Source organism: Canis lupus, chromosome 1 (genome assembly GCF_048164855.1).
Source record: "Canis lupus baileyi chromosome 1, mCanLup2.hap1, whole genome shotgun sequence".
Taxonomy (NCBI): domain Eukaryota; kingdom Metazoa; phylum Chordata; class Mammalia; order Carnivora; family Canidae; genus Canis; species Canis lupus.
The window spans coordinates 59,997,358-60,022,107 of record NC_132838.1 but is presented as its reverse complement, the minus strand read 5'-3'; the positions used below and the strand labels follow the sequence as shown (position 1 = coordinate 60,022,107).

At 38.5% G+C, this 24,750-nt stretch overlaps 1 protein-coding gene across 1 annotated transcript in view; it reads left to right on the top strand.

The window, feature by feature from the left end:
• Nucleotides 1–20,031, top strand: part of MAN1A1 (mannosidase alpha class 1A member 1) — a 166,628-nt gene extending 146,597 nt beyond the window's left edge. Inside the window, exons 8-12 of the mRNA XM_072832001.1 lie at nt 1,090–1,205; nt 6,431–6,650; nt 7,381–7,553; nt 16,753–16,868; nt 17,270–20,031. Of these exons, the coding sequence (XP_072688102.1) occupies nt 1,090–1,205; nt 6,431–6,650; nt 7,381–7,553; nt 16,753–16,868; nt 17,270–17,396 (752 nt within the window). The 3' untranslated portion in view covers nt 17,397–20,031. The remainder of the gene's footprint in view (nt 1–1,089; nt 1,206–6,430; nt 6,651–7,380; nt 7,554–16,752; nt 16,869–17,269) is intronic.
• The last annotated feature ends 4,719 nt before the right edge of the window (nt 20,032–24,750 follow it).

The following is a 24,750-nucleotide window of genomic DNA, read 5'->3' as shown; positions in this document are numbered from 1 at the left end:
GGAGTTGTTGGGCAAGTGTCAGGAGAAAATTGTCTTGATGGCTGTATAAAAACAGATTTACTTTTATGTGGCAGAGTCAACAAAAGCCTTATTTGTAAAAAAAAAAAAAAAAAGATACATGAAATTCACTTTGAATTATGAAACTTAAAATACGGATTTCCAGAATCAAGCTGTCTTATTAGTGCTCAAATTCTGCATGAATTCTAGGAATGATATTTCAAATAGATTATGTCTCTGTTTTCGTAGGTAGATGTGCTTTAAAAATTGAAGTATTGATTCAAGCAGTAGGCAAAAGAATACGTTTAGTGTTACATGGTAGAGAGCAAGCAGTTCCAAGTGTGAGATCCCGAGTGGGCTATGGTGTCAGGTGGCCCTTATCACTGTTGTGATCTCCTTTAGCCTCACTCATCATTCTTTTTTTTTTTTTTTTTTTTTTCACTTTTAATGAGGATGCCTACCCTATAAACTCTAAGGTTGTTAGCACTATATGTCATGGATCTGGTATAATAAATAGCAGTGGGGGAGGATTGTAGGAATAGAGTATTAGGAAGGATATGTCCCACCCCACCTTCTTTCTTCCTGGCCTCTCCTGAAAGGATCTTGACCCTACAGATTGATAACACTAGAAAACTCATCAAATAATAATAGTAATCATAAAAAGCTGAGGAGCTTCTTGTTTTATTGCAAGCCAATTCTTTTTAAGGTTTGTTAAGACTTACAGTATTTGACGTAGTTTATGTTATTGAGAGCTAAAGCAATTAAAAACTTGTATAAATATATACTGTGAAACATTTTAATTTGGTGGTTTTAACTAGAGAACTGATTTTTGGAATTACAGTTGATTATATATTTTTTATCTCTGTGTTGACAAAACTACCCTGGTAATTATTTAGAGTATATCACATTAGTTAATAGCACATCTGCTCATTTCAGAATATCTTTCTGAAAACAAGAGATTTGTTGGAATTTAAATGTAATGTTGAGTTGCAGTTGACGTAGGGTTTTGCATCCTAGTTGCTAATGTGATTTTGCTGCATTATCTGAATTAAAGCCTCAATCACTCTGAAATTCATTTTCCTCTCTTTGCAGATCATGTATCAGTTGGAGGGCTCGGAGACAGCTTTTATGAATATTTGCTAAAGGCGTGGTTAATGTCTGACAAGACAGATCTAGAAGCTAAGAAGATGTATTTTGATGCTGTTCAGGTAAACCCAATATTTAAATCATCTTTGCCATTAAACTAACATACAACTTGCAATATTAATCAGCCTTTAGTGGGAAACAGAGTACTATATAAGTGGGTTACAAAATATTTCCAGTTAGGCTGAGTTCAGTGTCTGCTAATATAATTATAACAATAGTAATCCCACTTGATGTGTTTAGTTCTAACAGGGCAGTTGAAGTGTTTTATGTGGTTCACATCTCAGTAATGATTCACATACCTGAAAAAGAGGTATTTTTCTTTGAAGTAGTAGGAATTCCATGCTTAGAGTCACAATTATAATCATAGGGAGGAAAAAAAAAAAAACCTAAATTTATATTCTGAAAAGTGACAAAGTTAACACTGCCCAAGATTACAGACATTCCTAATGGCTATCTCTCCATTTGAAGTAAACTTATCTCCAGAGATAGACAATGCTCTCAAATAAAAATCTGAACTAATGGTTTCCTGTGATCCTTTATAATGGAGGAGGAATGAGAGGGAACAAATAATTTGTTGCATTGTCTACTGTGAGCTAAGTATGTTAGGCAGATACTTTAAATGAAGTGTTTGTCTCCTCACAATAGCTTAGATACTATTTACCTAGTTTTACAGATATCTCTGAACAGAACCTCAGAAAGGTTGAATATGGAACCAAAATTCAAACTAAAATTTGTGTCACCACTATTCTCTTTTTACCTCATCACTATGGATTTATTTGTGAATAAGAATTTCCATATTACACTTAAATGTTCTTTGCATTCATTAAGTTAGTAAAAATAAGTTAGAAACTGCTTAGCAGGGATCCCTGGGTGGCGCAGCGGTTTAGCGCCTGCCTTTGGCCCGGGGCGTGATCCTGGAGACTCGGGATCGAATCCCACGTCGGGCTCCCGGTGCATGGAGCCTGCTTCTCCCTCTGCCTATGTCTCTGCCTCTCTCTCTCTCTGTGTGTGTGACTATCATAAATAAATAAAAATTTTAAAAAAAAAGTTTTATAAAAAAAAAAGAAACTGCTTAGCAAAGTATATATGAGGTGACCAGTGTAAGAGTAAACTAAGCCTCAAGCAAATGTAAGCCCCATCAAAAATGAAAATAAAATTTGAAAGTAAATAAAGTAAAAGAAGGTTATTTTATGTAAAACACTTGATCTCACACCCAACTTTTCAGAAACAAATTTTTTAGCAGAACCTTTGTGATTGTTAAGCATTTTATATGGTAACTCATATTTCTTAAAAATTATTATCAAGGCATCACAATAAACCACATTATCACAAATAATGTTTTAAAATTGTGGCTAAATAATCAGGAAAATGACTTTTTATTGACTATTTAGAATTTTTTTTATAATCGAGAGTATTAATTTACGGGGGGGGGGGTGGAAATTTGCAACTCTAATAATGTAGCCACTGTTCTAAAATTAGTCTTCATGAGAGGCGGTCAAAGTAATTTAGACATAGTCCAATTTATTCATTTAAATATATGGGGCGCCTCGGTGGCTCAGTTGGTTAAACATCTGCCTTCAGCTCAAGTCATGATCCCAGAGTCCTGGGATCGAGCCCTACATTCGGCCCCCTGCTCAGCGGAGAGTCTGCCTCTCTCTCTCAAATAAATAAAATCTTTAAAATAAATAATTAAATAAATACACATGCAACTTGCTTTGTTCTGGTTGGCCAGATTGAATATTACTGTGGTTCCCTCCCAAAGGTCAATTAGAAGCATCACTAAGCACAACAGGTATGACTCTTAACTACTCCACCTATAGGAACCAGGACACCTTAGTTAGTTATGCTTAGTTAGTATGCTGGCTTTCACTTAGCACAGCCTTAATTAAGGCACACGATGAACATAAAAAGCAAACTAGAATATGGTCCACATGGCCTCTTCCAGGTCTGTTTTTCTTCATTCCTATGAGGTGTCAAGTTTGAAGCTAGGGAATTCTCCATACAGTATGGTTTCTGCTGTGTCGTTTTTTCATTGCTATCCTGGCAGATATTTCAATTATTCTAATCATAAAGTGGCCCCCTAAGATCTTGATGTTTAGGAAAGGCAACTTTAAAATGTTCCGTGAAATATTTTCCTCCAGTTTCTAGAACTATACCCACACAGCTTTTAATATACTGTATTTAGCCAAACCATTGACAGGAAAATCCATTAAGAATAAATGAAGGAAAATGTTTCCTGCTTCTCTTAATAGTGAAAACATTTTCAAGCCATTGTGTTTTCAACTTAGAAAGCAAAGCTAGAACAATTAAATTTCTGATTTGAGAAGTAACCATGTCTTAGAGCGAAGTTTCTTTCTGCTTTAAAAAAAAAAAAAAATCTTACTAATAAGAGAAGATACTGTATATTATTGTCCTGGACAGTTGAGTTACTGGGGATACGGCTCTTCAGTTTTAGCTTCAAGTCGATTTTGGAAAGCATTTAATTCCAGCATGGTCTATTTTCTTTGATTGTTTTAATAACAAAATACTTTGAACTTTCAACTGGCTGTTGTGTTCTCTAGAGACCACACAAAGAATCCACCAGAGTGAACGGGTACATGATGTATTAGACATTTAGGTTTCTAAAAGTTTCATCAAACTAATTTTCTTTTTCAAATATGAAAGGCTAAAATCACAAAATACATGATATTCTTTTTACCTAATCAATTCTCAGATTTAACACCTCTTTTTAGAACCACTAACAACTGTTTTTTCCTCCTTTATATTTATTTACATTTTCCCACGGTTACACAAACATTACTTTGAAGGTCTTGGAACTTCATTGTAGTTTATTTTAAGAGGTAGCAGCTTGGTCAGAATCATGCCAAAAATAATACAGTTCTTTATTCAGGATCCATCTCTAGTCCATGCTCAAAAGCTGTAACTTTTGCCATGTAGAAAGAATAATTTCTTGGATGGTGAACAGGTATCTGCTTGAAGAACTTTATTGTAGTTGGTGCTATGAGAAGTATAAATAGTTAAGGTGTTCAGTTGCATTAAATAAGAATGAAATATTAATAGAATAAGTCCATCAACAAAATTAGCTAACCACAGTTACTGAGCACAGTAGTGTGTTCATTTATTTCTTACCACCTTGTTTCATCTGTTTATTTCCAGTAAAGGTAGGAAAGGTATTATCTGTGTATTCATTTTCATTCATTCTTCTCTATCACAAGTTTTGTCTGTGTCTACTAGTCCCAAATGGGCATCCTAAAAAACTCAGTTTCTTTTTTTTTTTTTTTTATAATAGCGTAACAGGTATAGACATAGTTATAGCTCTTTTTCTTCTAGGAAGTCATTGGGAGGGAAAAAACATTTCCTCTGACAGTAACTAGAAGTTAATAATTCCAAACAGTTACACTTCATTTTTGCTTTTTAAATATAAGGCTTATTTTATGTTTTCTAGCTATTGTAAAAGAATATCAACAGTCCTAGGGCAAAAACAAAAGATATTTTACGACTCATTTTTGTAAACATCACTTCTCCCCAATTTTCAGACCTTTATTCTTTTTTTAAGTTTTAATTTTAACTCCAGTTAGTTAACATACAGTGTTATATTAGGTTCAGGTATACAATATAATGACTCAACACTTGCACGCATCACCTGGTGCTCATCACAAGTGCCCTCCTTCATCCCCATCACCTATTTCATCCACCTACTTCCCCTCAGGTAACCATCAGTTTGTTCTCTATAAGTAAGAGCTTGTTTTTTGATTTGTATCTCTCCCATTTTTACCGCTGTACCTTGTTTGTTTTGTCTTTTAAATTCTACGCATGAGTGAAATCATACGGTATTTGTCTTTCTCTGACTTATTTTGCACGACATTATACTCTCTATACTTCCATCCATGTTATTGCAATGGCAAGATTTCATTCCTTTTTATGGCTGGATAATATTCTGTTATTGCCACATCTTCTTTATCTATTGATGAATCAGTGGACACCAGGGCTGCTTCCATGTCTTGGCTATTGTAAATAATGCTGCTATAAACGTTAGGGGTGCACGTATCCCTTTGAATTAGTGTTCTTGTATTCTTCAGATAAACATGCAGTAGTGTGCTTGCTGGATCCTAAGGCAGTTCTATTTTTAACTTTTTGAGGAACCTCCATATTGTTTTCTACCACTGCACTGGTTTGCATTCCTACTGACAGTGCAAGAGGGTTCCTTTTTCTCCACATCCTCACCACCCCCTGTTGTCTCTTGTGTTGTTTTTAGGCATTCTGACAGGTGTGAGGTGATATCTCATTATAGGTTTGTTTTGTGCATTTCCCTGATGATAAGTGATGATGAGCATCTTTTCATGTGTCTTTTTAAAATTTTTTTCATTGTATGCTAATGTGCTTTTTACTAGAATTCCTAGGGAGAAATTTTTTTTAAGATTATATTTATTTATTCATGAGAGAGACAGAGAAAGAGAGAGAGGGGGAGAGACATAGGCAGAGGGAGAAGCAGGCTGGATCCCAGGACCCTGGCATCATGACCTGAGCCAAAGGGAGACGCTCAACCACTGAGTCACCCAGATGCCCCTCCTAGGGAAGAATTTAATTCAAATGTTATCACACTGGAGATGTGAGGGATGATAAATAAACCTTATCAAGTGCTAGGTACACTACTGACTGCTTCATAAAATAAATGTTGCAGAGTTTTCTCCATAGATACTACTATTCCCATTTTATAGATGAGGATTCTGAGATTTAGGGATACAGCAAGCAAATTACCCACTAAGTCCATAGATAGCAAGTGTCAGAGTTGGAATTTGAGGCCAAGCAATCTGTTTCAAGAACAGCACATCTTTCCTACTCAGTTTACTACCCTCTGAGCTAAGATAACCAAAGGCAGCCTGGATTTTATACTCCAGTATGCTCTATTCCTCATCCCCAGAAGAGCTTGTGCTTTGTGTTGTCCATTGTGAACATGGGAATTCATTAACTGTTACCTCTACACCAGTGCCTACCTTTGAGAAGGGGATAGCTTTTGAGGTATGAGGACTATGTTTGGTCATGGAATCAGGCAAAACCAACTGGGCTGGCGCGATAGCAATAGTCCTAACTAACCAAACTAATAAGGCATAGACTAGAGGAAGAATACAGAAAGCAGTAACATAACATTGCAGGTGAGTGGGATTTATGACGCCAAACCCAAAACTGGGAGTGAGGTTTTATCCTTTTTCTCTCTTAGTGTTGAGAATGTTTTTAATATAAATTTGGAAGGGGATTTAAAAATGTTGAAAATAAGTATTATTTACAGGCAATCGAGACTCACTTGATCCGCAAGTCTAGTACGGGCCTGACTTACATCGCAGAGTGGAAGGGGGGCCTCTTGGAACACAAGATGGGCCACCTGACCTGCTTTGCTGGAGGCATGTTTGCACTAGGGGCTGATGACGCTCCTGCAGGCCTAACCCAACACTACCTTCAGCTCGGGGCTGAAATTGCCCGGACCTGTTACGAATCTTACAATCGCACATGTGAGTCCATGTTATTCTTCATTTTCAATCTATCCCCATATCCTTTTATTCTATTCAATAAGGAACTTTGTCACTGTTACCACCAGAAGAATGTCCACTGTGCCTCATGAGACTGGAAGCTCATGATAAATATGTTAAAGGAATGTCTGTTTTTTACTTTAAGAAGCACTGTTTTTCTACATAAAAATATCTACCCTTGGTTTACCAAGCAACAAAAATGGAAACCATAAAGCATTAAGCCAGTCGAATTTGTTGATCCTGCTTTAGGTAAATCACATGGGGTAAGAATGTCCCAGGTGCAAAAGAAACTTAGTATTGCATTATTAAGCTTTTCAGTATCTCCATGAATAGAGTCTGGCTCGCTTCTCGTAAAATGGGAGTTTGAAATTTAAATAACCTTTCATGACATAATGACTAACAATTCTCAACCAGCTAACTGGTTTTCCAGCTAACTGATGAGGGGTGTTGTGCCTGGTACCTACCTGGGGGGCACTCAGTAAATGATGGTTAAATTAAATAAAAGATCATTGTGATTTTCCAAAAAGGACTCTCAGATGACTGAATCTTAAAAGGATATTGAATATTAGTTATTATATGATGTTTATAACTGTTCCTTAAAATGATTTGGCATCTCTCTTGAATGTTGTAAAGTACTTTCTAGTTTAATTTGAGTTGTAGAACTGAGGGGTGTCCAAGACAGTAACCCTTGTCATCCCTGCATGCCCTTTAGATATGAAACTGGGACCAGAAGCTTTCAGATTCGATGGCGGTGTTGAAGCCATTGCTACAAGGCAAAATGAAAAATACTACATCCTACGGCCAGAGGTTGTTGAGACGTACATGTACATGTGGCGACTGACTCATGATCCAAAGTACAGGAAATGGGCCTGGGAAGCCGTAGAGGTGATGTTTTAATCTGCTTATATTTCTTATACATAAATGTTGTAGGAAAAAATGTTCAGTGATTTCTATAAATACAGCATATCAACCTTTCTATGATTTTTATAGCTTTTTTGGAGGGTGGCAGGGGGGTGGGGAGAAGGACAGAGAATCTTAAGCATGCTCCACACCCATTGCAGAGTCCAGCAGGGGCTCAGTCTCACAACTCCAATCATGACCAGAGCCAAAATCAAGAGTCAGCTGCTCAAATGACTGAGCCACCCAGGCACCCCTGGTTCTTAAAGCTTTAATCAGACTTCTTCCCAATTCAAGACTGAGTGCTTTCCGTTGTCATCCTATATCCCTGGCTTCAGCTTTGCTTTATGTAACAGTGATATTAATATTAATACTTTGATAAAGAAGGGGGTATCTAGAAAGGCATATTATAAAATTAAATTCTCATAGCCATAGAAGTGATGATCACTTAAGTCCACAGTTACTGACAACTTGGGGATAATCACCCCTGCCTGTTGTCTGTTTCAAGAAGCCACTGTGGTTTTGTTTTTGTTTGGCGGAGGGCGGGTTATAGTCTTTGGGCATTGAAATGAAAATATATGCTTCTACTTAGAGTTTCAACCTAAATTAAAAGGTAAACTGAGGCAAACTCAAAACTGTCCAAAAAAAAAAGTTTATTCAGGAACAGCAGAGGAATTGCAATTCAGGTGAGTCAGTTGAGGATTCAAGGTAGGCTGTACTTATGGACAGGGAATGTAAAGAAGAGAGAATTCAGTTAGAGTCTGTTATAATAAAAAACGAATGGAGACCAGCTTTGGGAATTCCCTGAGCAAAGTCCGGTCATACAAATAAAGCTTAGTTGAACTACTTTGTGAGGCAGCCCGACCGAGGTCATTTCTAATTCATTTCTCTGAAATACCATAAGTAAAACTTCCCAAGTGGTTGATACAAGGCAACCCCCGGCCAACTCCTTACCATCCCAGCATTATTAGGTTTCCATAAATCCAGCGTGTACAGGAAATCAGTCTCTGAGTCCTTAAGTTTTGGTTTCCTGAGGGCACATGAGTAAGATTTTCTGTTTTCTGTCTTCTATTTCCATTTCCATTTTAGAATGAAATTTGTCCACGGAGTAAATTAGCTTAGATCTAACTTTTAGAAAGAACCTATAGAAGAACTACTTTGTGCAACAATATTCATTCACTGATCTCAGCTTTCCCTGGATATCTCTAAGCTTTCCGTCTGTCCAGTGTGCTGTCTGAATTGTCTTTGTCACCCTTTGGGTCTCTATCTACAAAACATGGCCTATCATCTTCCTAAACTAATCTAGTGAATTCTGTGTGCTGGTGCCAGGGGCTATGCCCTCCAAAATGCATCAAACGATAATTTTAGGAGCTATCATTCTGGAAGGAGTTGTGGTGGAGCATTGAGGGGATAAGAAGAAGCTAACGCTTTAATTAAACTCACTGTTAGAGAGTTAGCCATCTTTAAAACCTGACCGTTAGAAACCTTTTCTCGGGAAATCTAAAAAAAACATATTGCCTTTGTTTAAGTTATAACTAATCTCTTAGAAGCCGTTGTTGAATCTTGCTTATTACTCCCTTCGCGTAGTGTGTGTCTTATCACCAGTCATTAGTCATTTTAAGTAATAACGATTCTGTAGGCCCCTTTTTGTCTTTTTTTTTTTCTTGCGAAGTTTTCTAATTATGTTTAGTCAGTGGTAATTCCAATTTCTTTAAATTTAGAGTTTTTTTTCTCTAAAAAAATGTATAAAAATTGAGGTTCATCTAAGCTTTGGCAATAGGAAATTATTTTGTTTTTCAATAGGCCAACAAAAGAATTCAGGCTAATAGTCACTTTGGAAATACCAGTTTAAATTGAAAATATCCGGAATAATGTATTTCATCCAATGTGAAACAACGTACTTGATAAGAAACACTATTATTTTATATCCCACTAAGAAAATACAACACTACTGGGTAAATTATGACACGCCAGTTTTGAAGATGTTAAAATGTGAAAAATGAATGGTAGAGAACTGACAAAACATGGAAATGAGGGGATCCCTGGGTGGCGCAGCGGTTTGGCGCCTGCCTTTGGCCCAGGGCGCAATCCTAGAGACCCGGGATCGAATCCCACGTCGGGCTCCTGGTGCATGGAGCCTGCTTCTCCCTCTGCCTGTGTCTCTGCCTCTCTCTCTCTCTCTCTGTGACTATCATAAATAAATAAAAATTTAAAAAATTAAAAAAAAAAACATGGAAATGAGTAGACCTCTATTGCCATGTGGATGGGAAGCTTTGGTTTGCTTGGTTCTCCAGGGGAGCGTGTTCACGGGGTAATTTGGTTTTAGGGGTTGGGATTTTTGTCCATTGTTAATGTCTATGATGTAAGATGGTCTCCCTGTGCACAACATAGGCACCCCCTGCCCCCCCTCCTCGCTTTTTGCCAACAGCATTTCTGCTAGAACTTGAGGTCTAGGGGAGGAAGGAGTGCTGGCACGCTTGCCTTTCTTAAAGTGCAAAATCATAGACACAGAGAGCGTGGTAGCGCTCTTTCCCTCGTGTGACATCCTCTTAGCCCTCCTTTGTTTGAGCCCCGCCTGCAGGGGCAGCATCCCCACAAGCTCCCCACAAGCTCCCCACAAGCTCCCCGCAAGCTCCCCGCAAGCTATCACATCTGCCCTGGCTCTGAGCCTCTCCCCAGGCAGCTGGCTGTACTCTGGGAAGTAGGAGGGTTAAAGCCCCCAGGGGACCACCCTGAACCAACAAGATTTCAGAGTTGATGAATAACCCTCTCAGTCTTCCCCCTTTGAGATGCATTCTACATGGTTCCTCAGAGGGTTTCCAGCGGGAGGGAGCCCTGTGGCCTACCGCTCAGTGCATTTCCATGGCTCTTCTCCCCTCCCCGGTTCACTTGCCCCACTCATTCCCTTCCTGATATCACCTCCCTTCAAAAGTTCCTGCATCCAACCCTTGTGTCATGCTCCATTTTTTAGGGGAACACAAACTAAAAAATAGGAGTATATCTTAAAAATCACATAGACTAGCCTTCCACTCATAGAAAAGATCTTGTCATCTTTTTTTTTTTTAAGATTTTATTTATTTATTCATGAGAGACATCAAAATAGAGGCAGAGACATGGGCAGAGGGAGAAGCAGGCTCCCCTCGGAGAGCCTGATGTGGGAGTCAATCCCAGGATCACGCCCTGAGCCAAAGGCAGATGCTCAACCGCTGAATCACCCAGGTGCCCCCAGATCTTGTGGTCTTTGCCACATGGCTATTCCTCATCTAGTCAAGGACTTTGTAGTTAACAAGAACATACTACACGTAAAGTAATTCCATTTTTTACTGGCTGGAAGTTAGAAAGTTACCCCTTTAGATACCAGAATTTAGGGTGTTTTGCGGTCTGGAGGTCTGGGTGGGGGGGAATGCCTTCTCTTTTCACACTGCAGCTCCTCAGTTATCTGAAGACAGCACGTTCTGTCCACAGCTCCATCCTCCTCCATCACTTCCCTCCACCTCTTCGTGACATGTGTGGTCTCTCAGGACTGAGTGGTGTGACCCAATAACCTGTCTTCTGAGTGTTATTTCCCACAGCCTGTGGTCCCGCTTGTTTTCTGAGTAGATTGTAAAACCCCTGGCTTATGTTGAAATTGTGGTCAAATGATACTAGCTACTATATTAGTTCTTATCAAGACATCTCTTTTGTTCCATGCTTGTTTTCACCCACGCTTGCTATTTCTAAAGTATTTGTCAGCCATCCTCCTATCTTCTCTTGAAGCACTCCCTTTGCAGCTTTCTTTCAGCGACACACTAGATAAACCTGCTCTCCATGTCTTAGCCAGATTTCTGAATAGTAACACTGAACACAATAATAATGTCAAACAAGATAGCAAACTATGCAATCCAGCATACAGCACTAGAAGCTTCTCCACAGGTTACCAATAGTCCATTAATCACAGATGTTCACACGATTGTGAATCTACATAGCAGAAATAACATTTACCTCCGTTCTTTTACTTATTCTCAATGATGTCATAAAAACTTCATTAAATTCCTCCCAATTACGTATAATATTCTGATGAGGTTTGGCTATAAGTTATGCTTATGTATTTATATGTGTGTTGGTAAATATAGATTTTACAATGTCTATAAACCTGTGTGTATAGATTATATGATGTCTCCCCTGGTTCACAGATAAGTCTTATATAGGGATTTTTTTTTTTCCTTCTTTTGCACATTTTTTTTCTGATCTCCTAAATCTAACCTTTTCCATATGGACATTCTGGCCCTGAAAAAAGTGATTTGTCTTCCCAGTCCCTGCTTCTCCCTCCCCAGGCTTGATCCCCGTTTCCAGGCTCTTTGATATGTCTGTTTTGCTAGGTTCTACCTTTGAGCTCAGACCAAACTCAACCATTCAGCCTTATTATTAGCACTATTCCCTAGAATCCACTCTTGGAAATCCCCATGGATCAGCTGTTTATCTAACCTGTTTAACCTAAAGATAAGAGAATGCTTTTCTATCCCTTTTGGACTTAAGATTTAACTCATGCTGCTCGCTATTCTCTTACCTTTCTTTCCCCTAAAAAGATATAGTCACTTAGGATCTGGGTTGTCCTTCATCCTTTATTTGGAGCTCTGATAACTGTAAATATTTTCCTATTTTTCTTTTCTCTGCTATTTGTACATCCCAGACACACATGGTCACTAATAATGTAAGAATTTACATAAAATCGAGGTGGTCCCGATGCCTAGAGTCTGAGAGCCCCAAGAACAGAGTATAGTAAAATGATGTTCTGATCCGACTATGCAACATAAATACACAGCTGCTTCCACTGTTGAGATACTATAATATTAGTAATGTCAGGGTCTGTTATGGGTGCCCAGGAGGGCTGCTTATCCCCAGCTTCATATCCCTAAAGTTTTAAAATTTAGATTTAACATGAAGGTTTTTCATTTTTTAAAAGTAAAAAAAAATAAAAAAATAAAAATAAAATAAATAATTTTTAAAAAATAAAGAAACAAAGCCTCTTTGGCATTTCCCTTTTTTTTTTTTTTTAATTTGCCAAAAGCCTCATAAAAGGAAAATAGCTAGGCTTCTCTAAACCCCCAAAAGGTCCCTGTCACCATGCAAAGTGTATCTTCTTCTTGTTTTATTCTCACAACAACCCCATGTTGAACAAAGGGACACTGCCTGGGTCCAGGAACGTCTGTGGGCTCCCTTAGAGAGTCCAGGGCCAGGATCCAGCCCCCTCTTCTGAGATTTTAGAATGTGTTCCGGACAACTGTGGCTCGCCACATTAGGATGAGAAGAATGAGGGTGAACTGAAAAGAAGAAAAATGTTTGGGCACTGTCCACCCCACAAAACGACTCTTTCCCTATAATGAAAAAAGGAGCTTGTAGAAATTTCTGTGGGAGAGAGGAGTAGCAGTTTATCATGACTGGTTCTCTCATTAACTTATCACCAAAGAACTTCAAGGGTGGGGAAAAAAAACATCTAAAAGTTTTGTTGTTAAAATCTTCTTTAGGAACTGTCTGGAAGTAGGATTTAATTACGTTCCATAACAACAAACTTGTCCATTTCTTCTAAATCCTGTTTGGTTTTTTTTTCTTTTCTACAAATAATCTTGGGCCTACTCCAATGTATCTGGTATTTGACTTTTTAATCAAAAAGAACTTACAAAAGAGGAAGGAAGGAAAAAAATAATACAACCTGAAAGTTCCTTTCTGCAGGTTTTCCCCCTGCTTGGTTTGTTGTCTGCAGCAGAGACTATAATCAAAGCAGTTTTTTTCAGTTGATCTTATTTTCCCAGTGGCTTTTTAAAAGTACCAAATCAGGAGATATTTTCTTTGTTCATGGAACCTGCAAGTTGATAGGTTATTATCCAAATTTTCATTCCCATACTGCCCAACCCATCTCTTTCTCAAATACTCATTAGAGCCAGAGAACTTCAGGAATGTAGGATCATTTCTCTCCAGACAGTTAAGAAATGAATTCCTCCCATTTTCTTCCATCCCATACTAGAGAAAAGAAAAATATGTTTTAGAAATAGATATGAGCCACATTTTTTTTCACTGCTATCCATTTTCTTCTTTGCTACCTGTCACCAATATCACTAATACTCCACCATCGGTGTTTACAAAATAAGATGACCTGGGTCCAGTAGCAGCTGTTTTTAATCCAGTACCCTTTCTCAGTTCTTGGGTTTTTAATCCCAGTTGACATTCACAGTCTCTTTTGATCAGGGGTCAGCAAACTTTTCCGTAAGAGCCAGAGAGAACTAGGCTTGGAGGCCATATGCAAGCACAAGCATGCATTTTATTGTGCTCTGCAAATACTGTGCTTTTTACAAATTGAAGGTTTGTAACAACCCTGTGCCCAGCAAGTCTAATCGGTGCCATTTTTCCAACAGCATTAGCTTGTTTCCTATCTCTGTCACATTTTGGTAATTCTCACAATATTTAAGTCTTTTTCATTCTTATTATATTTGTTGCAGTGATGTATGATCAGTGATCTTTGATGTTATTATTGTAACGGTTTTGATGTGCCACAAACTGCACCTTTATAAGACAGAGAACTTTATCAATAAATGTTGTGTGTTCTGATGGCTCTACTCCTCTCCCTCCCTCTCTTCGGGCCTTCCTATTTCCTGAGATATGACAATACTGGCAGTAGGCCAGTTAATAGCCCTACAGTGGCCTCTTAAGTGTTCGGGTGAAAGGAACAGTCATACATCTTCCAATTTAAAGCAAAAACTAGACACGGTTAAATTTAGTGAGGAGGGCGGGTCAGAAGCCAAGAAAGGCCAAGAGGTAGGCCTCTTCTGCCAAACAGTCACATTGTAAGTGCAAAGGAAAAACTTCTTGAGGGAAATTAAAAGTGCTACCTCAGTGAACACAGGAATGATAAGAAAGCAATATGCTGATAGGGAGAAAGTTGAGTGACCTGGATAGAAGATCAGCCCAACCACAACATTCCCTTAAGCCACAGCCTAACCTCGAGCAAGGCCCTAACTCTCTTCAATTCCGTAAAGGCTGGGAGAGGTGAGGAAGCTGCAGAACAAAAGATATTTCATGAGGCTTAAGGAAAGAAGCCATCTCTGTAACATCAAAGGGCAAGGGGAAGCAGCAAGTGCTGATGGAGAAGCTGCCGCAAGTTATCCAGAAGACCTAGCCAAGATCGTTAATGAACTGCACTACACAACAGATTTTCATTGTGGTTGAAATGGCCTGCTATTGGAAGAAGATGCCATCTAGGACTTTCAAAACTGAAGAGGAGAAGTAAGTGCCTGGCTTCAAAGCTTCAAAGGACAGGCTGACTCCCTTGTTAGGGGCTGATGGAGCTGGTGACTTGAAGTTGAAGCCAATGCCCACTTACCATTTCAGAAATCCTAGGGGCTCTAATAATTATGTTAAATCTACTCTGTCTATACTCTATAAATAGAACAACAAAGCTCATGTGTCTCCAGCATGGTTTACTGAATATTTTAAGCCTGCTGCTGAGACCTACTGCTCAGGAAAAAAGATCCCTTTCACAATATTACCGCTCCTTGACAGTGTACCTGGTAGCCCAAGAGCTCGGACAGAGATATACAATGAGATTTCTGTTTTCATGCCTGCTAAGATAGCATCCATTCTGCATCCCATAGATCAAGGAGCATTTTGACTTTAAGCATTTAAGAAATACATTTCCTAAGGCTACAATTGCCACAGCTAGTAATTCCTCTGATGGATCTGGGCAAAGTCCATTGAAAACCTCCTGGTAAGAATTCACCATTCTGGATACTATTAAGAATATTCATCATTGGGATGCCTGGGTGGCTCAGCAGTTGGGTAACTGCCTTCAGCTCAGGTCACGATCCCAGGACCCAGGATCAAGTCCCGCATCGGGCTCCCTGCGGGGAACCTGCTTCTCCCTCTGCCTGTGTCTCTCATGAATAAATAAATAAATCTTAAAAAAAAAATATTCATCATTTTTGGAAGAGGTCACAGTATCAACATTAACAGGACTTTGAAAGAAGTTATCTACCCTCATGGGTGACTTGAGGGGTTCAAGACCTCAGGGGAGGAAGTACCCACAGAGGTGGTGGAAAATAGCAAGGGAACTAGAATTAGAAGCAGAAGCTAAAGATGTGACTGAATCGCCAAATCCCATGATAAAACTCAAACAGATGAAGAGTTGCTTCTCATGGACGAGCAAAGAAAGTGGTTTCTTGGGATGGAATCTACTCCTGATGAAGATCGTTGACCGCCAAGAGTTTAGAACATTACATAAACTTAGTTGATAATGCAGCAGCAAGGTTTGGGAGGATGGGCTCCCATTTTGAAAGAGGCTCTACTGCAGGTAGAGCCTCCATCAACTCAGCACCGTGTGCTGCAGAGAAATCATTTGTAAAAGATACGATCCCGACTTGGCAAACTTCATTGTTGCCTTATTTCAAGAATTTGCACAGCCACCCCTACTTTCAGCAGCCTGAGAAGGGCAGCAGCCACCAATATCAGAGAAAGACCCTCCAACAGCTCTAAAAAGAGGACAAGCCCACTGAACCCTCAGATGATGCTTAGCGTTTTTTTAGCAACAGTGTTTTTTAATTAAGGTATGTATATTGTTTTTCAGAAATAACGCTACCACACACTTAATAGACTCTAGTACAGTGGAAACATAACTTTCATATGCACTGGGAAATGAAAAAATTCACTTGACTCACTTTATCACAATATTCACTTAGTGTAGTGGCCTGGAGCCAAACCCACAATGTCTTCGAGGTTTGCCTGTACTCCTCTCTGCCGTTGTAATGGAAAAAAAAAACTAGCCACAGACAATATGTCAACAGATGAGCATGGCTATGGTTCAGTAACACTTTATTTACAAAATTAACAGTAAACTGGGTTAAGCCTGTGATCCATAGTATGATGAACCCGACTATGGACCACAAGAGGAAATGCTTAAAAAAAATAAATCACTGAAAAATTATTTCAAAATTAAATGTAGAAGTGTTTCTAATAGATATCTAGTCTATATACCCTTTAACTTTTTATACTTTATATGCCTTTGCATTTTGTGGGGTTTTTTTTTTAAATGTTCGCCTAAAACCCTTCCACATGTATTCAATTTGAATCCTTATTTTATTTGCATCTGGCAATTTCATAATAAAAACTGGCGACAAGCAGTTTATTGCAACATGACCGTTTCTCCCCTCTTCCTTGGTAGGCCCTGGAAAATCACTGCCGCGTGAACGGAGGCTATTCAGGCCTAAGGGATGTTTACCTCCGACACGAGAGTTATGACGATGTACAGCAGAGTTTCTTCTTGGCAGAGACACTGAAGTAAGTAAAACGTATTCCAAAAGTATGTGGCTGAGGCACCTGATCCGATCTTCTTTGTCGATGTCTTTATCATGAACACATTCAAACGGTAGCAAGTATGACGGCTTCCGAATGCCCCCTCTCCCTGTGTGGCAGTGACTGTGGGTAGGTTTCCAGTCGTTACCCAAGTCTGATGCCTTAGCGCTGCATTGTGGGATTTCACACACTCATCCCTAAGCACAGAGCAGCTGCTTTACTCCACATTAGTGAGTATATCGCCTTGGGGTTTTGCAATACTTGACTGTCGTCCGTGATTCTCCGTAAGACATACGGAGACATTGATGCGGTTTTTGCTGTGTCTTTATGCTTTCCCTGCCTGACACAGCCTCTCGGGCCTCATATACTCATGTTTTTCTCTCCAGATATTTGTACTTAATATTTTCTGATGATGATCTGCTTCCACTGGAACACTGGATCTTCAATACCGAGGCACATCTTCTCCCTGTACTCTGTACGAATAAAAAGGAAGTCGAAGTCAATGCAAAATAAAAAAGATCTTTTATATTTTACTGTGCTCCATTCCCTTCACTGCATACCTTAATAATTCCTTTTCTGGTATTCAGGCACATGATGAATTTTTATCAATAGGTCTGTGATTATTCTAAGTTCTAAAATTGTTTTGCAGTCTTTTATGTTTATTATCATAGGCATAGATGGACCTAAATTCCTTATCATATCCTTTATTACTCAGTCAGTGGATCATAGGTTTTTACTTTTTTTAAGTAATCTCTGGAGTTCATGAAGGTATATCATTTTTATTAAATTGAACAGAATGGTATACCAGTGACCTCTTAGTTACAATTTTGATTTGACTGCAAAACTTTTTCCTCCTCTATGAGGAGATGACGTCTGCTTTAAGCTGTAATGTTTTGCCATGTTGCAAAAAGCCATAATAATAAATTAAATATTAAAAAAAGCTTTTTCCTTTTCAATTTCATGTTAATCTGGTTTGTCTATCCACCAGAGACAGATCTTATAACTGTGACAGACAGCCTCTTTATGCGGGTCTATCATTATTTGATAGAATGTCTTCTAAAATCTTCACTCACATTGTAATTCAAATTAGAGTGTCATCCCAAAAGGATCATCTCGTGTTGACCTCATTTCATTGGAACCACAGTATATTTTTGTTGGTTAATTATATTAGTGTTTCCTAATTTGTGAATTAGTTCTCAAATTTTACTTTAAATGCCCTGTGTCATTTCTGGATCATGTCCTGGTTAATTTCTTCCATCCCCTACCACACGAGTGGAGCTTTCGAGTTTTGCAGAACTCTGCTATTACTGAATTACATTTTTTGAAAGACAACAGTATAACTTTTAGTGTGTTAGCTTTTGCTTTTAACTGAGTATATGAAGAAATTGAGTCTCTCCAAAGAAAGGGTGAGTATTTAACATGGTTTTTAGTTTGTATTTCACCTTTAAGGTTTTTTCTCTTGTTCTCAAAAAAAGCATTACATTTGGTTCAGATTTTTCAGATTTGAAAAGAGCCCTTTCTCAAATGTAGTAAACTATTTCATTTCAATTTATGACAGCAGGATTTAACTCTGAAAGAAGCTCTGCTAATATGTCTATTCATGGTCAACTGAAGAAAATCTAATAAACTTTTAGGCTAAGTAAGAATATAGTACATTTTGTCAGGTTAAATTCAACACAGAGATCCCAGCTTAAAAGCAATATATAGGAATGGACATTCCTAATCCCCCACAGTCATATAGCAGATCAAAATAATTACATGATTCTTCATTAAGAATAAGCATCATTTTGAGATATGAGTGGCTTTCCCTACAACACGTTTGGTGGCAGCTTGTGCTTTCTCATATTAGTTCATATTTTATATATATTTCTTGAAAGGGCTAATATGATGATGCATATACTGAGGAGCAGAGACTTTGAGCCACCTGCATTTTCAACCGAGAGTGGTCGGATGGTTCAGTGCAACCCCATGAACTGGGCTGAAGTATATGAAATTGCTGCACTTGTAGTAGAGAAACTGCCCAATATCAGCAATTTCATATGCTTCAACATAATGTTTTTTAATTATTTTCTTAGATCTCAGTAGACTCAATTGTTTTCAGCTGTTTCAGCTTTTGAAAGTGTTTCAAAAGATTTCCTTTGTCTGAAAGGACCACCTGTGTGACCTGCTCTTTTTTCAATACTGTACGTTGTTTTATGTCAAAGAATAAATTAATAAAATTAGTAAATGAAAAAGATCCTTTAGTGCATCATTATTGCCATGTTAATGAGTTCCTGTGACCCAGAATAACTCCTTCCACTCATATCTTCAGCTCACTTTATGAAATGAATGGTTTGTTGAGAGTCCTTTCTTCCAGAACTTAAAAGCAGTGTGTGAGATTATTGCAAAAATTGGGCCATATGTATTTAAATGATAATTTTCACGTGAATGTCCTTGGACTGGAAATTTAATTTATTTTCTTTAAATTTTCAGTTTGATTTGAAAGAGCACAAAGCTGATATGTATTTCTGCAGCAGATACTTTGAAATCAGGTTATGTGTACACACTGCACTATAACGTACCTTTTGTATCCTGATATAAATAGGCAAGATGATTGTACTATGTTTTGCTCTGCCAATGGCAAGGACAAAGTTTTTCAATTCTAGAACTTGGAGTTTTCAACCTAAATCCCAAAACACCAAAAATGTAAACATGATTAAGAGATTATTATTATTAGGGTGATGTAATTTAATTAAAGTTATATTTTGTGTTAATTATTTCGAACAACTGAAGTCCTTAGGTAGGCATTTTCATTCATTTTCAGCAAAACTGTGCAGTTAAGTTTACATATGTATTCACATCCTGAAAGGCAAATAATTAAAATAGCACTTCATTTTGTGTTTCTGCATATATTTTTGGTATACTGTGCACAATTACTATTACACCTATAAGTTGTATGAAATTTACAGAACTCGATGTTTGTCATGACTCTTCCATGTGTAGCACCCATTCTTTTCATTGGTTGTTTTTAATTTGTACATAAATCTATTCTGTCATTTCCAACTTTATATAAATCTCTAATGTTATGGGAAACATAATAGATTGACACATAATTTTTAAAAACTATATTTGTAAAATTTCTCTATTGTGAATAAAGCCTTTTAATATATCTCCTCATTTGTTATTGTTTCTCCTTTTAAATAAGCTTTTGTATATATAGGGGTGAAAACATACAATTGCAAATTGAGATAATAGTGATTATTATTAATCCTAATAGTGGGGACACCTGGGTGGCTCAGCAGTTGAGCCATCTGCCTTTGGCTCAGGGCATGATCCCAGGATCTGGCATCGAATCCCATGTCAGGCTCCTTGCAGGAAGCCTGCTTCTCCCTCTGCCTGTGTCTCTGCCTCTCTCTCTCTCTGTGTCTCTCATGAATAAATAAAATCTTTTAAAACATAATAATAATAATCCTAATAGTGATTCCATACCACGCCCAGAGGATCTTGACAAAGTTACATTTCTCATTAAAAACTTTAAATTGCAAAAAAAATTGCATATACATTTTTTATTAACTAAATATCTTATTAAGATTCCAACATAGGGATCCCTGGGTGGCGCAGCGGTTTAGCGCCTGCCTTTGGCCCAGGGCGCGATCCTGGAGACCCGGGATCGAATCCCACGTCGGGCTTCCGGTGCATGGAGCCTGCTTCTCCCTCTGCCTATGTCTCTGCCTCTCTCTCTCTCTCTCTCTCTCTGTGACTATCATAAATAAATAAAAATTTAAAAAAGAAAAAAGATTCCAACATAGGGGCACCTGGGTGGCTCAGTTGGTTAAGCGTCCAACTCTTGTTTTCAGCTCAGGTCATGATCTCAGGGTCCTGGGATCGAGCCCCACATCAGGCTCTGCCCTCAGCAGGCAGTCTGCTGGAGATTCTCTCCCTCTCCTCTGCCCTCCCCCCCCATTCTCTCTCCCTCTCTCTCAAATAAATAAATCTGTTTTGTTTTTTTTAAAAAAAGGACTCCAATATATATTCAACACCAGGGCATATGGGTTAGAAACAGGGAGTTGATGGCAGAAATAGCATAAAGTATGATCCTGTTCTTCAGTTCCCAGTCCAGTCAAGGAGATCAGACTCACCCCACCACCAAAACAAAGTGTTTAGTTACCAGTTAAATTCTGCTATAGAAAAACAAAAATTTCTTTTGCTACAGAAGTCCAGCGGAGGGACGCCTGGGTGGCTTAGCAGTTAAGCACCTGCCTTCTGCCCAGGGCATGACCCTGGAGTCCCAGGATCGAGTCCCACATCGGGCTCCCTGCACGGAGCCTGCTTCTCCCTCTGCCTGTGTCTCTGCCAGTCTCTCTCTCTCTCTCTCTCTCTCTCCCTCTCCCTCTCCCTCTCTCTGTGTCTCTCATGAATAAATAAATAAAATCTTAAAAAAAAAAAAGAGTCCAGGGAAGCAGGAGGTCACTAGGATCTGAGTGATCAAAGAAGCTTAGAAAAGAGAACTTCAGCTACAGGAGAGCCTCCAATATTTCTGTAAAAGTCTAGGTTTTTCAAATTCATGTTGGAACTTTTTAGACTGTTTCAGACATTCTGGTTGCTGTTCTCTCTGCCTAGACCTCTTTCCCCCGTGTTTTTTTGTTTCTTTGTTTTTAATTTGAAATTGAAGTACAGTTAACACAGTGTTGCACGAGTTTCAGGTGTATCACACAGTGATTGGACAAGTGTGTACTACACTGTGCTTGCCGCAGCCGTAGCCACCATCCGTCACCGTGTCACGCTAGTACGATACCCCTGACTGACCATAGTCCCCGAGCTGTACCTTTCATCCCTGTGACTTACTCCTTCCATAATGCAAGCCTGTGGCTCCCACTCCCGACACCCGTCAGCCCTCTACCCTCTTCCCCTCTAGCAACCACCAGTTTGTTCTGGGTTTAGGGATCTGTCCCTGCTCTCTTTGTTCATTTGCTTTATTTTTTAGATTCCACGTAGAAGTGTAATCAGATGGTGTTTGTCTTTATCTGTCTGACTTCACTTAGCAAACACCCCCCCAGGTCCATCTCCTTCCCCAATGTTTTTGTGCCACATTCTTCACTTCATTCAGATCTCTGCTCAGTTATCACCTTATCAGAGTGATTTCCTTGGCAAATTAATATAAAATTCCCCATCACCCTTCGTTCCTTGCTCTTTTTATTTTCTACTTAGCATTTAAGAGCTCACCCTCGAAAATTGGTCTCAGGCTCTTTCTCAAGGTGTGGGTTACATATTTATTTCCTGATTTGCTTATTGTCTGCCTACCCCCTTAAAACCAACCCCCTCTCCCCCCAGAACAGAAAGTTACTTTGGCTCTGCTCCTCACCACAGTGTCTCGAGTAGCCACTTGGTGGCACATAGCAAAGTATCTGGTGAATGGGTGACTGAATGAATGAATGAACCTTATATTCATAAGTTTTGCTGTGGCTATTTGCAAATATTTTTTAATACACAGTAATTTTTAAAAAAATATTAGGTATCAGTATTATATAACTTGCTGTTGTTTTTAATAACTATAAGGATGGGCATTTTTTATTGCTACCTATAGTCGTTTTAAGGAAATATGGAGCAACTTTGTGTTCGTGGCTAGATTCAACTCTAAACCAACAGAGTTTTTTAAACCACGTGTATCATGTAAGGCCCTGTGTAACATACCAGAAAAATGTAAGCCAGTTTTCTAATACAGAGTTTTTCAGTGTTAGGATTCGAATAGCCTACTATTGTTTCTATGATTTAATCTCATAGTCCTTGTCTCCTGAGAAAACTATTTCTGCAGCATCAAGTAAAGGAGTTGGTTTTTCACTTAACATATAGCTACTCAAATGGGAACCTTCTGAATTTAGTTATTTGCAACATAAATAATGTCTACTCATTGCTGACAGAATTATTAAAAGATATTCTAAACATTCTTATTTATACTAATCATCAACCATCCACACAGAAATGGCAGCTTGGCAGTCAATACATCTAATTTCTGATAATTATATGTAGACAACTGCTAAAAATTTTATGAAAACTAGATAAATCTTTTCTCATTTGAGCATAGAATTCATGTATCTAATGGCCATTCCAGCGCCCTGACTTGTGGCTGAAATGTGAGGATGGGAAGGGGTATCTTAATTAATCTTTTAACTGATATAATGGCCCAAAGACTGATTTTTTTTTCCTGGCTCATTCATTCTATACTGGCCAACACATGAGTCATAATCTTCAGGAAATATTTGCTAAGCATCAGATATGCATATAAAATATCAGAACTACATAGGAGTCTAGACAGCATTTAGTCTAACTCTCTTATTTTAAATATGAGAAAACTGGGGGATTTTTTCCAAGGACAAAAACTATTTTCTGTCCCGCCCTGTGCTTCCAGACAGGGATTTGGTAACATTTATGCTAATAAAAAAAAGAACAATCTATGAGAGCATACATTGTTCCCATCCAGCCACTCCAAAATAAACGTGTAAATTCAGAGCTCACCCTTGAAAATTGGTCTAAGGCTCTTTCTCCAGGCATAGCTGTCCACCTATATCAGAGTCTCTTGCAAGTCCTATTGAAATGCAGATTTTCCAGCCTTACCCAAATTTAGTAAGTCAGAATTGTGGTGGGACCCCGGAAGATCCATGTTGGGCTAGCTCTTTTTGTTCTTCCCATGCGTGCTAAAGTTGGAAACCACAATTGTAAGTTATAGGTAGGTGGAAGTCCCAAAACTAGCAGAAGAAATAATGAATAAATTAGCAAGTCATGACAAGCGTATTTGGTTTCTACTTCAAGATTTAAGCACAACAACTTGAAAGAAACATATTTTGGATCACTTTGGAAACAGAAACGTGTCCTTTTCCAAAAGCATTTCTGAACAAGAAGCCATACACCTAAGGTTTGAGAAACAGATTCACATTGGATTTTCAAACCTAATTCTTCTTATTGAGGGAATCTCAAAAGTATTCACTTCATTCCCTGCTGTTTCATTCAGTGACTGTTTCCTTTGCCTCTTTCCCAAAAGCTGCTTCTAAAGTCATTTCAAATGGTTTCTTCTGATCTGGTTGAGTTTGAACACAACTGTCACTTGCACAAAATACACAGAACTCCTAGTTTGGCTGTGTGTCGAGTAAACATATAAGATGTTCTTGGAAACGACCTCCAAAGAGCACCTTCGTTTCTATCCCCTGGTCCCTAGTGTTTTTGCATTCGTTGCAATGCTAATCATCAGATTTGTTGGCTCACCATTACTATGATCACTTTGAACCTCCTAAAACATGCCATTACTTGCTGAATAAATTAATGTAAATTTGTGTCACAGATCCATTTAATTCCCCAGAGAATGCAAATTACCATGAAACCTTAGAAAACCGTAATAGATGTATAGCTTTTTTTAAAAAACTCCACATACTGGAGTATTTTGGCCTTAGGCTATGAGCACATATTAATTCATAATTCTGCAAATAGGGCTATAAAATGTACTGCTTTCAAACACCGTTTTCCAAAACGACTGGCACCAGAGAGTTCTGTTTTGTTTTGCTTTGCTGTTTTAAGTCTCTTGGGAGGAACAAGTGAATGATCCTCCTTCACAGAATCATTGGAACATTGTTCCTGACTTTGCAACTCTTTTGGAGTTCTTTGTGGATAGTAGAGGCTCATGGCTTGGAATCCCCTCTTAGAAGCAGGATGGGAAACCACCGTAACAACTTTAGGCAGGCACAGTGCTCTTGGTACCAATTCATGGACATGACCACTTCGGCTTGTTGTAACACAAGGCCTCAATTTGGCAACAGAAAAACAACGCTCTTCCTTCTTTGTGCACAATTTCATCACCATTCTGCTATTTTTTTTTCTAAACTCACCAAAATGACTTTTA